The 13172-nt window shown below is 45.6% G+C and overlaps 1 protein-coding gene across 1 annotated transcript in view; it reads left to right on the top strand.

Moving 5' to 3' along the window:
• The window catches only part of MOGAT2 (monoacylglycerol O-acyltransferase 2), an 87975-nt gene that overhangs the window by 7349 nt on the left and 67454 nt on the right, over positions 1-13172 (top strand). The window contains exon 2 of the mRNA XM_069759393.1: positions 8340-8518. Coding sequence (XP_069615494.1) covers positions 8340-8518 — 179 coding nt within the window. The remainder of the gene's footprint in view (positions 1-8339; positions 8519-13172) is intronic.

Here is a 13172-nt window from a genome sequence, read left to right as displayed (position 1 = left end):
GTGCAAAAACACCTCCGCACCGATTAACGGTGCGGAGATGCCACTCTGCATCCCAGAGCTTCCAGCTAGCAAGACAAAATCATGATAACCAGCTGAACAAGGAAACAATGAACAAATAATAACTATCAGGAACTTAGCTTCTGCTGGAGTAGACAGGTCACCAGAAAGATCCAAGAGCGAACTGAACCAATGCAGGAACATTGACAGCTGGCATGGAGTAACGATCTGAGTGGAGTTAAATAGAGCAGCCAACCAAAGGATAAACCACGTCACCTGTGTAAGGAACCTCAGAAGCCGCAGCTCCACTCACAGCCACCAGAGGGAGTCCATAGACAGAACTCACCGAAGTACCATTCACGACCACAGGAGGGAGTTCGACAACAGAATTCACAACAGTACCCCCCCCCTTGAGGAGGGGTCACCGAACCCTCACCAGAGCCCCCAGGCCGATCAGGATGAGCCAAATGAAAGGCACGAACTAGATCGGCAGCATGAACATCAGAGGCAAAAACCCAGGAATTATCTTCCTGAGCATAACCCTTCCACTTGACCAGGTACTGGAGTTTCCGTCTCGAAACACGAGAATCCAAAATCTTCTCCACCACATACTCCAACTCCCCCTCAACCAACACCGGGGCAGGAGGATCAACGGAGGGAACCATAGGCGCCACGTATCTCCGCAACAACGACCTATGGAACACATTATGGATGGCAAAAGAAGCTGGAAGGTCCAAACGAAATGACACAGGATTAAGAACTTCAGAAATCTTATATGGCCCAATGAAACAAGGCTTAAACTTAGGAGAGGAAACCTTCATAGGAACATGACGAGATGACAACCAAACCAAATCCCCAACACGAAGTCGGGGACCAACACAGCACCGGCGGTTAGCGAAACGTTGAGCCTTCTCCTGGGACAATGTCAAATTGTCCACCACATGAGTCCAAATCTGCTGCAACCTGTCCACCACAGTATCCACACCAGGACAGTCCGAAGGCTCAACCTGCCCTGAAGAGAAACGAGGATGGAAACCAGAATTACAGAAAAAAGGGGAAACCAAAGTAGCCGAGCTGGCCCGATTATTAAGGGCGAACTCAGCCAAAGGCAAGAAGGACACCCAATCATCCTGATCAGCAGAAACAAAGCATCTCAGATATGTTTCCAAAGTCTGATTAGTTCGTTCGGTTTGGCCATTAGTCTGAGGATGGAAAGCCGAAGAAAAAGACAAATCAATGCCCATCTTAGCACAAAAGGACCGCCAAAACCTCGAAACAAACTGGGAACCTCTGTCCGAGACGATGTTCTCCGGAATGCCATGCAAACGAACCACATGCTAGAAAAACAATGGCACCAAATCAGAGGAGGAAGGCAATTTAGACAAGGGTACCAAATGGACCATCTTAGAGAAGCGATCACAAACCACCCAAATGACCGACATCCTTTGAGAAACAGGGAGATCAGAAATAAAATCCATGGAAATATGCGTCCAGGGCCTCTTCGGGACCGGCAAGGGCAAAAGCAACCCACTGGCACGAGAACAGCAGGGCTTAGCCCGAGCACAAGTCCCACAGGACTGCACAAAAGAACGCACATCCCGTGACAAAGAAGGCCACCAAAAGGATCTAGCCACCAAATCTCTGGTACCAAAGATTCCAGGATGACCAGCCAACACCGAACAATGAACCTCAGAGATAACTCTACTAGTCCATCTATCAGGGACAAACAGTTTCTCTGTTGGACAACGTTCAGGTCTATCAGCCTGAAACTTCTGCAGCACGCGCCGCAAATCAGGGGAGATGGCAGACAAAATTACCCCCTCTTTAAGAATACGCGCCGGCTCCGGAACACCCGGAGAGTCAGGCACAAAACTCCTTGACAGGGCATCAGCCTTCACATTCTTAGATCCCGGAAGGTATGAAACCACAAAATCAAAACGGGAGAAAAAGAGCGACCATCGAGCCTGTCTAGGATTCAACCGTTTGGCAGACGCGAGATAAGTCAAATTCTTGTGATCCGTCAAGACGACCACGCGATGTTTAGCTCCTTCAAGCCAATGTCGCCACTCCTCGAATGCCCACTTCATGGCCAACAACTCTCGATTGCCAACATCATAATTGCGCTCAGCAGGCGAGAATTTTCTAGAAAAGAAGGCACATGGTTTCATCACCGAGCCATCAGAACTTCTTTGCGACAAAACAGCCCCTGCTCCAATCTCAGAAGCATCAACCTCGACCTGAAACGGGAGCGAAACATCTGGCTGGCACAACACAGGGGCAGAAGAAAAACGACGCTTGAACTCCTGAAAAGCCTCTACAGCCGCAGAGGACCAATTGACCACATCAGCACCTTTCTTGGTCAAATCAGTCAACGGTTTAGCAATACTAGAAAAATTAGCGATGAAGCGACGGTAAAAATTAGCAAAGCCCAGGAACTTCTGCAGGCTCTTCACAGATGTCGGCTGAGTCCAATCATAAATGGCCTGAACTTTAACAGGGTCCATCTCGATAGTAGAAGGTGAAAAAATGAAACCCAAAAATGAAACCTTCTGAACTCCAAAGAGACACTTTGACCCCTTCACAAACAAGGAATTCGCACGAAGGACCTGGAACATCATTCTGACATGCTTCACATGAGACTCCCAATCATCCGAGAGGACCAAAATGTCATCCAAATATACAATCATGAATCTATCCAGGTACTCTCGGAAGATGTCATGCATAAAGGACTGAAACACAGATGGAGCATTAGAAAGCCCGAATGGCATAACCAGGTACTCAAAATGGCCCTCTGGCGTATTGAATGCTGTTTTCCATTCATCGCCCTTTTTAATTCGCACAAGATTATACGCCCCTCGAAGATCTATCTTGGTGAACCAACTAGCCCCCTTAATCCGAGCAAACAAATCAGACAGCAGCGGCAAAGGATACTGAAATTTGACTGTGATCTTATTAAGAAGGTGGTAATCAATACAAGGTCTCAAAGAGCCATCCTTTTTGGCCACAAAAAAGAACCCTGCTCCCAATGGTGACGACGACGGGCGAATATGACCCTTCTCCAAGGATTCCTTTATATAACTCCGCATAGCGGCGTGCTCTGGCACAGATAAATTAAACAGTCGGCCTTTAGGAAACTTACTACCAGGAATCAAATTAATAGCACAATCGCAATCTCTATGAGGAGGTAGGGAACCGGATTTGGGCACTTCAAATACATCCCGGTAATCTGACAAAAACTCAGGGACCTCAGAAGGAGTGGAAGGCGAAATTGACAACAATGGAACATCACCATGTACCCCCTGACAACCCCAGCTGGACACAGACATAGATTTCCAATGCAACACTGGATTATGGACCTGTAGCCATGGCAACCCCAAAACGACCACATCATGCAGATTATGCAACACCAAAAAGCAAATATCCTCCTGATGTGCAGGAGCCATGCACATGGTCAATTGAGTCCAGTACTGAGGCTTATTCTTGGCCAAAGGCGTAGCATCAATTCCTCTCAATGGAATAGGATACTGCAAGGGCTCCAAGAAAAAACCACAGCGCCTAGCAAACTCCAAGTCCATCAAATTCAGGGCAGCGCCTGAATCCACAAATGCGATAACAGAATAGGACGACAGAGAGCAAATCAGAGTAACAGACAAAAGAAATTTAGACTGTACCGTACCAATGGTGGCAGACCTAACGAACCGCTTAGTGCGCTTAGGACAATCGGAGATAGCATGAGTGGATTCACCACAGTAAAAACACAGCCCATTCCGACGTCTGTGTTCTTGCCGTTCAGCTCTGGTCAAAGTCCTATCACACTGCATAGGCTCAGGCCTATGCTCATAGAATACCGCCAGATGGTGCACAGCTTTGCGCTCACGCAAGTGCTGATCGATCTGAATGGCCAAGGACATAGACTCATTCAGACCAGCAGGCGTGAGAAATCCCACCATGAAGTCCTTAAGGGCTTCAGAAAGACCCTTTCTGAAAATTGCCGCCAGGGCACACTCATTCCACTGAGTAAGCACAGACCACTTTCTAAACTTCTGACAGTACACCTCTGATCCATCCTGACCCTGACACAAAGCCAGCAAGATTTTCTCTGCCTGATCCACTGAATTTGGTTCATCATAAAGCAATCCAAGCGCCAGAAAAAACGCATCAACATCACGCAATGCAGGATCTCCTGGCGCAAGGGAAAATGCTCAGTCTTGAGGGTCACCACGCAACAGAGAAATAATGATTTTTACTTGTTGAACGGGGTCACCAGAGGAGCGGGGTTTCAAAGCTAGAAACAGTTTACAATTATTTTTGAAATTCAAGAACTTAGATCTATCCCCAGAAAATAAATCAGGAATAGGAATTCTAGGCTCTAACATTGGATTCTGAACCACAAAATCTTGAATGTTTTGTACCCTTGCAGTGAGACGATCCACACAAGAGGACAGACCTTGAATGTCCATATCTACACCTGTGTCCTGAACCACCCAAAGGTTTAGGGGAGAAGAAAGACAAAACACAGTGCAAAGAAAAAAAAATGGTCTCAGAACTTCTCTTATCCCTCTATTGAGATGCATTAATACGTTGGGCCAGCTGTACTGTTATGGACCTGGTGGTTAGGAGCACCCGACACGACCTGATAGTTAAACTCACACAGGACAAGCTCTGGGATGTGGGAGCTCTACTAACCGCAACCCCTAATCCTATCACACAACTAGAAATAGCCGTGGAGCGTTCCTGACTCTCCCTAGACGCCTCTTCACAGCCTAAGAGCTAGCTAGCCCTAGAGATAGAAAATAAAGCCTACCTTGCCTCAGAGAAATTCCTCAAAGGAAAAGGCAGCCCCCCACATATATTGACTGTGAGTAAAGATGAAAGTCACAAACACAGAAATGAAACAAGTTTCAGCAAAGGGAGGCCAGGCTTACTAAACAGACTGAGGATAGGAAAGGTATCTTTGCGGTCAGCACAAAAAACTACAAAAGACCACGCAGAGTGTGAAAAAACACCTCCGCACCGACTAACGGTGCGGAGATGCCACTCTGCATCCCAGAGCTTCCAGCTAGCAAGACAAAATCATGATAACCAGCTGGACAAGGAAACAATGAACAAATAATAACTATCTGGAACTTAGCTTCTGCTGGAGTAGACAGGTCACCAGAAAGATCCAAGAGCGAACTGAACCAATGCAGGAACATTGACAGCTGGCATGGAGTAACGATCTGAGTGGAGTTAAATAGAGCAGCCAACCAAAGGATAAACCACGTCACCTGTGTAAGGAACCTCAGAAGCAGCAGCTCCACTCACAGCCACCAGAGGCAGTCCATGGACAGAACTCACCGAAGTACCATTCACGACCACAGGAGGGAGTTCGACCACAGAATTCACAACAGGGGAGCTCCCTGTATACAGAGATACATGATAAGAGCCTGTCTGCAGCCACCACTAGGGGGAGCTCCCTGTATACAGAGATACATGATAAGATTCTGTCTGCAGCCACCACTAGGGGGAGCTCCCTGTATACAGAGATACATGATAAGATACTGTCTGCAGTCACCACTAGGGGGAGCTCCCTGTATACAGAGATACATGATAAGATCCTGTCTGCAGTCACCACTAGGGGGAGCTCCCTGTATACAGAGATACATGATAAGATCCTGTCTGCAGCCACAACTAGGGGGAGCTCCCTGTAAACAGAGATACATGATAAGATCCTGTCTGCAGCCACCACTAGGGGGAGCTCCCTGTATACAGAGATACATGATAAGATCCTGTCTTCCACCACCACTAGGGGGATCTCCCTGCTTACAGAGATACATGATAGGATCCTGTCAGCAGCTACCACTAGGGGGAGCTGTTGTGAATTCTGCTTTTGGGTTCCCTCTAGTGGTTGTAGGTGGGAATGCAGTTTTCTCTGAGTCGCAGTCCTGGCCAGGTGTATCTGCTGATTGCAGTTCTGACTGGGATATTTAGGTGTGCAGGATTCATTAGCCCTTGCCAGTTGTCAATGTTTCTTGTGAAGGGTTGGATCTATTTCTGGCTTCTCCTGCTTAGCTGCCAATTCAGTAAAGATAAGTGTCTGTTTCTTTTTCTGTGGCACACTTGTTGTGTGCTTGTTTTTGATTGTATTCCTGCTCTGAACGTAGGATTCGCTGGAGTTGCAGATATACCCTCCTACGTCTTTAGTTAGATGGAGGAAGTTTTTGTATATTCTGCTGTGGATATTTTTGAAGGGTTTTAATACTGACCGCACAGAACTCTGTCCTATCCTGTCCTATTTTAGCTAGAGTGGCCTTGTGTGCTAAATCCTGTTTTTCTGCCTGTGTGTGTTTTTTCCTCTCCGACTCACCGCCAATATTTGTGGGGGGCTGTCTATCCTTTGGGGTTCTGCTCTGAGGCAAGATAGTATTCCTATTTCCATCTTTAGGGGTATTTAGTCCTCCGGCTGTGACGAGGTGTCTAGGATTGTTAGGTACACTCCACGGCTACTTCTAGTTGCGGTGTTAAGATCAGGATTGCGGTCAGTATAGTGACCACCTACTCCAGTGAAAGTTTTCATGCTGCTCCAAGGTCACCGAATCTTAACAGGGAGCTCCCTGTATATAGAGATACATGATACAATTCCGCCTGCAGCCACCACTAGGGGGAGCTCCTTGTATACAGAGATACAGTACATGATAAGATCCTGTCTGCAGCCACCACTAGGGGGAGCTCCCTGTATACAGAGATACATGATAAGATCCTGTCTGCAGCCACCACTAGGGGGAGCTCCCTGTATACAGAAATACATGATAAGATCCTGTTGCAATCCACTACTAGGGGAGCTCCCTGTATACAGAAATACATGATAAGATCCCGTCTGCAGCCAATACTATGGGGAGCTCCCTGTATACAGAGATACATGATAGGATCCTGTCTGCAGCCACCATTAGGGGGAGCTCCTTGTATACAGAGATACATGATAAGATCCTGTCTGCAGCCACCACTAGGGGGAGCTCCCTGTATACAGAGATACATGATAAGATCCTGTCTGCAGTCACCACTAGGGGGAGCTCCCTGTATACAGAGATACATGATAAGATCCTGTCTGCAGCCACCACTAGGGGGAGCTCCCTGTATACAGAGATACATGATAAGATCCTGTCTGCAGCCACCACTAGTGGGAGCTCCCTGTATACATAGATACATGATAAGATCCTGTCTGCAGTCACCACTAGGGGGAGCTCCCTGTATACAGAGATACATGATAAGATCCTGTCTGCAGCCACCACTAGGGGGAGCTCCCTGTATACAGAGATACATGATAAGATCCTGTCTGCAGCCACCACTAGGGGGAGCTCCCTGTATACAGAGATACATGATAAGATCCTGTCTGCAGTCACCATTAGGGGGAGCTCCCTGTATACAGAGATACATGATAAGATCCTGTCTGCAGTAACCACTAGGGGGAGCTCCCTGTATACTGAGATACATGATAAGATCCTGTCTGCAGTCACCACTAGGGGGAGCTCCCTGTATACTGAGATACATGATAAGATCCTGTCTGCAGTCACCATTAGGGGGAGCTCTCTGTATACAGAGATACATGATAAGATCCTGTCTGCTGTCACCACTAGGGGGAGCTCCCTGTATACAGAGATACATGATAAGATCCTGTCTGCAGTCATCACTAGGTGGAGCTCCCTGTATACAGAGATACATGATAAGAACCTCTCTGCAGTCACCACTAGGGGGAGCTCCCTGCACACATTGTGAGTTGATTATATAAAGTGCATTCTGTGAGCTCCCCCTAGTGGTGGCTGCAGGCGGTAATAATTTTCTGAATGTTGTGTACTTTCAGTGGATTTGGAGCCCTGTATCAGAAATAGAGAATTCCGTAAACTATAAAGGAAAAAGTTAGTGCAAAATTTTAGAAAAAAAATGGAATACCAAAGGTTGACATCTTGTTAAGTGTAAACTTGAGGACGTGCAATGGCTTCTGCAGCGTAGATAATAACACAGAAGCGATATGTGGATGTGTTTTCTGATATTACCATGATTGGTGTCAGTCGCGCTCTGCTACATCATTTTCAGTATTGAGGGAAGCACAGGAGTCTAGTCTGCATGTGACCACAAGTATGCATTGTAACAAACCCAGCAGCCCTGTGAGAAGAGTTAGATCAGGATGAGTTTTCACCCTTTGCAGATCAAATGACAAACTGCCCATTAGCGGTCAGACTATTATACTGAACAATTATAAGCTGCTGTGACGTTATATGACAATGAGATGATACATAACGTAGATAAGACTACAGTCCCTATAGCAGATCAGCAATGATCCGTGACTTCGGCTCTTCCTCCTGCAGCGCAGACCTGCATCATCCTCTTCTTCGTTCTTCTCTTCACCCGCTTCTGGATCATCAGTGTCCTATATGCAGTATGGTGGTTCATAGACTGGGACACCCCCTACCTGGGAGGCAGGAGGGCCCGCTGGCTGCAAAGGAGCGTCATATGGAAATACGTCAGAGACTATTTCCCTATAAAGGTAAGTGAGAAGAAATTTTTCTATGGAGAAGTAATACTTCACACCAGACCTCCAGCAGCTTGGATTGTGGCCTCTCCACTCTTCCTCCAGACTCTGGGACCCTCATTTCCAAGGTCTACTGTGAAGTTTCCACAATCAGTGATGGTTTGGGGAGCCATGTCATCTGCTGGTGTAGGTCCACTGTGTTTTATCAAGACCAAAGTCAGTGCAGCCGACTACCAGGACATCTTAGAGCACTTCATGCTTCCCTCTGCCGACAAGCTTTATGGAGATGGAAATGTCATTCTCCAGCAGGACTTGGCCCCTGTCCACACTGCCAAAAGCACCAATACCTGGTCTACAAACAACAGTATCACTGGGCTTGATTGGCAGCAAACTCACCTGACCTTAACCCCATAGAAATAGCGACCACAATATTGTGCAGTTTCACCTGTCTTTCACTAGGGGGACTTGTCAGGGAGTCACAAAAACATTGAACTTTAGGAAGGCAAAGTTTGAACAGCTTAGAGATGCCCTTAATCTGGTAGACTGGGACAATATCCTCAGAAATGAGAATACAGATAATAAATGGGAAATGTTTAAGAACATCCTAAATAGGCAGTGTAAGCGGTTTATACCTTGTGGGAATAAAAGGACTAGAAATAGGAAAAACCCAATGTGGCTAAACAAAGAAGTAAGACAGGCAATTAACAGTAAAAAGAAAGCATTTGCACTACTAAAGCAGGATGGCACCATTGAAGCTCTAAAAAACTATAGGGAGAAAAATACTTTATCTAAAAAACTAATTAAAGCTGCCAAAAAGGAAACAGAGAAGCACATTGCTAAGGAGAGTAAAACTAATCCCAAACTGTTCTTCAACTATATCAATAGTAAAAGAATAAAAACTGAAAATGTAGGCCCCTTAAAAAATAGTGAGGAAAGAATGGTTGTAGATGACGAGGAAAAAGCTAACATATTAAACACCTTCTTCTCCACGGTATTCACGGTGGAAAATGAAATGCTAGGTGAAATCCCAAGAAACAATGAAAACCCTATATTAAGGGTCACCAATCTAACCCAAGAAGAGGTGCGAAACCGGCTAAATAAGATTAAAATAGATAAATCTCCGGGTCCGGATGGCATACACCCACGAGTACTAAGAGAACTAAGTAATGTAATAGATAAACCATTATTTCTTATTTTTAGTGACTCTATAGCAACAGGGTCTGTTCCGCAGGATTGGCGCATAGCAAATGTGGTGCCAATATTCAAAAAGGGCTCTAAAAGTGAACCTGGAAATTATAGGCCAGTAAGTCTAACCTCTATTGTTGGTAAAATATTTGAAGGGTTTCTGAGGGATGTTATTCTGGATTATCTCAATGAGAATAACTGTTTAACTCCATATCAGCATGGGTTTATGAGAAATCGCTCCTGTCAAACCAATCTAATCAGTTTTTATGAAGAGGTAAGCTATAGACTGGACCACGGTGAGTCATTGGACGTGGTATATCTCGATTTTTCCAAAGCGTTTGATACCGTGCCGCACAAGAGGTTGGTACACAAAATGAGAATGCTTGGTCTGGGGGAAAATGTGTGTAAATGGGTTAGTAACTGGCTTAGTGATAGAAAGCAGAGGGTGGTTATAAATGGTATAGTCTCTAACTGGGTCGCTGTGACCAGTGAGGTACCGCAGGGGTCAGTATTGGGACCTGTTCTCTTCAACATATTCATTAATGATCTGGTAGAAGGTTTACACAGTAAAATATCGATATTTGCAGATGATACAAAACTATGTAAAGCAGTTAATACAAGAGAAGATAGTATTCTGCTACAGATGGATCTGGATAAGTTGGAAACTTGGGCTGAAAGGTGGCAGATGAGGTTTAACAATGATAAATGTAAGGTTATACACATGGGAAGAGGGAATCAATATCACCATTACACACTGAACGGGAAACCACTGGGTAAATCTGACAGGGAGAAGGACTTGGGGATCCTAGTTAATGATAAACTTACCTGGAGCAGCCAGTGCCAGGCAGCAGCTGCCAAGGCAAACAGGATCATGGGGTGCATTAAAAGAGGTCTGGATACACATGATGAGAGCATTATACTGCCTCTGTACAAATCCCTAGTTAGACCGCACATGGAGTACTGTGTCCAGTTTTGGGCACCGGTGCTCAGGAAGGATATAATGGAACTAGAGAGAGTACAAAGGAGGGCAACAAAATTAATAAAGGGGATGGGAGAACTACAATACCCAGATAGATTAGCGAAATTAGGATTATTTAGTCTAGAAAAAAGACGACTGAGGGGCGATCTAATAACCATGTATAAGTATATAAGGGGACAATACAAATATCTCGCTGAGGATCTGTTTATACCAAGGAAGGTGACGGGCACAAGGGGGCATTCTTTGCGTCTGGAGGAGAGAAGGTTTTTCCACCAACATAGAAGAGGATTCTTTACTGTTAGGGCAGTGAGAATCTGGAATTGCTTGCCTGAGGAGGTGGTGATGGCGAACTCAGTCGAGGGGTTCAAGAGAGGCCTGGATGTCTTCCTGGAGCAGAACAATATTGTATCATACAATTATTAGGTTCTGTAGAAGGACGTAGATCTGGGTATTTATTATGATGGAATATAGGCTGAACTGGATGGACAAATGTCTTTTTTCGGCCTTACTAACTATGTTACTATGTTAATCTATGGGGTATTGTCAAGAGGAAGATGAGAGACACCAGACCCAACAATGCAGACGAGCTGAAGGCTGCTATCAAAGCAACCTGGGCCTCCATAACCCCTCAGCAATGCCACAGGCTGATCGCCTCCATGCCACGCTGCATTGATGCAGTAATTGATGCAAAAGGAGCCGCGACCAAGTATTGAGTGCATTTACTGAACATACATTTCAGTAGGCTAACATTTTGGATTTTAAAATCATTTTTCAAGCCGGTGTTATAAAGTATTCTAATTTACTGAGATAATGACTTTTGGGTTTTCATTGGCTTTAAGCCATAATCATCAACATTAACAGAAATAAACATGTGAAATAGATCACTCTGTGTGTAATGACTCTATAGAATAAATGAGATTCACTTCTTGTATTGAAGAAATGAAATAAATGATATTTTGATATTCTAATTTTGTGAGAAGCACCTGTATATTATGCAGCATGCCCTCTAGTGGTCTGATTCATACTGTGCAGCATGCCCTCTAGTGGTCTGATTTATACTATGCAGCATGCCCTCTAGTGGTCTGATTCATACTGTGCAGCATGCCCTCTAGTGGTCTGATTTATACTATGCAGCATGCCCTCTAGTGGTCTGATTTATACTATGCAGCATGCCCTCTAGTGGTCTGATTTATACTATGCAGCATGCCCTCTAGTGGTCTGATTCATACTGTGCAGCATGCCCTCTAGTGGTCTAATTCATACTGTGCAGCATGCCCTCTAGTGGTCTGATTTATACTATGCAGCATGCCCTCTAGTGGTCTGATTCATACTGTGCAGCATGCCCTCTAGTGGTGTGATTCATACTATGCAGCATGCCCTCTAGTGGTCTGATTCATACTATGCAGCATGCCCTCTGGTGGTCTGATTCATACTATGCAGCATGCCCTCTAGTGGTCTGATTTATACTATGCAGCATGCCCTCTAGTGGTCTGATTCATACTGTGCAGCATGCCCTCTGGTGGTCTGATTCATACTATGCAGCATGCCCTCTAGTGGTCTGATTCATACTGTGCAGCATGCCCTCTGGTGGTCTGATTCATACTATGCAGCATGCCCTCTGGTGGTCTGATTCATACTGTGCAGCATGCCCTCTAGTGGTCTGATTCATACTATGCAGCATGCCCTCTAGTGGTCTGATTCATACTGTGCAGCATGCCCTCTGGTGGTCTGATTCATACTATGCAGCATGCCCTCTGGTGGTCTGATTCATACTGTGCAGCATGCCCTCTAGTGGTCTGATTTATACTATGCAGCATGCCCTCTAGTGGTCTGATTCATACTGTGCAGCATGCCCTCTAGTGGTCTGATTTATACTATGCAGCATGCCCTCTAGTGGTCTGATTCATACTGTGCAGCATGCCCTCTAGTGGTCTGATTCATACTGTGCAGCATGCCCTCTAGTGGTCTGATTCATACTGTGCAGCATGCCCTCTAGTGGTGTGATTCATACTGTGCAGCATGCCCTCTAGTGGTCTGATTTATACTATGCAGCATGCACTCTAGTGGTCTGATTCATACTGTGCAGCATGCCCTCTAGTGGTCTGATTCATACTGGGCAGCATGCCCTCTAGTGTGTCATGATCCCAATGGCAGGGGATCACAAAAGGACAAGCACAAAAACAAAACAAGCTCTAGGGTGATGGAACCTGAGCTGACCGCGATCCTGAACCTAAACACACAACTAGCAGTAGCCGGGGAACGTGCCTACGATGATTCCTAGACGTCTCGCGCCAGCCGAAGGATTAACTTCCCCTATTAGAAGAAACACAGACCTCACTTGCCTCCAGAGAAACACCCCACAGAAATAGCAGCCCCCCACATGTAATAACGGTGAAATGAGAGGAAAGCACATACGTAGTTATGAAAACAGAATCAGCAAAAATGAGGCCCGCTAAAGCTAGATAGCAGAGGATACAAAAGTGAACTGCACGGTCAGCGAAAAAC

This window comes from Ranitomeya imitator, chromosome 3, assembly GCF_032444005.1.
Source record: "Ranitomeya imitator isolate aRanImi1 chromosome 3, aRanImi1.pri, whole genome shotgun sequence".
Classification (NCBI taxonomy): domain Eukaryota; kingdom Metazoa; phylum Chordata; class Amphibia; order Anura; family Dendrobatidae; genus Ranitomeya; species Ranitomeya imitator.
Note: the sequence above shows the minus strand (reverse complement) of the source record. Positions and strands in the feature narration are given on the sequence as shown.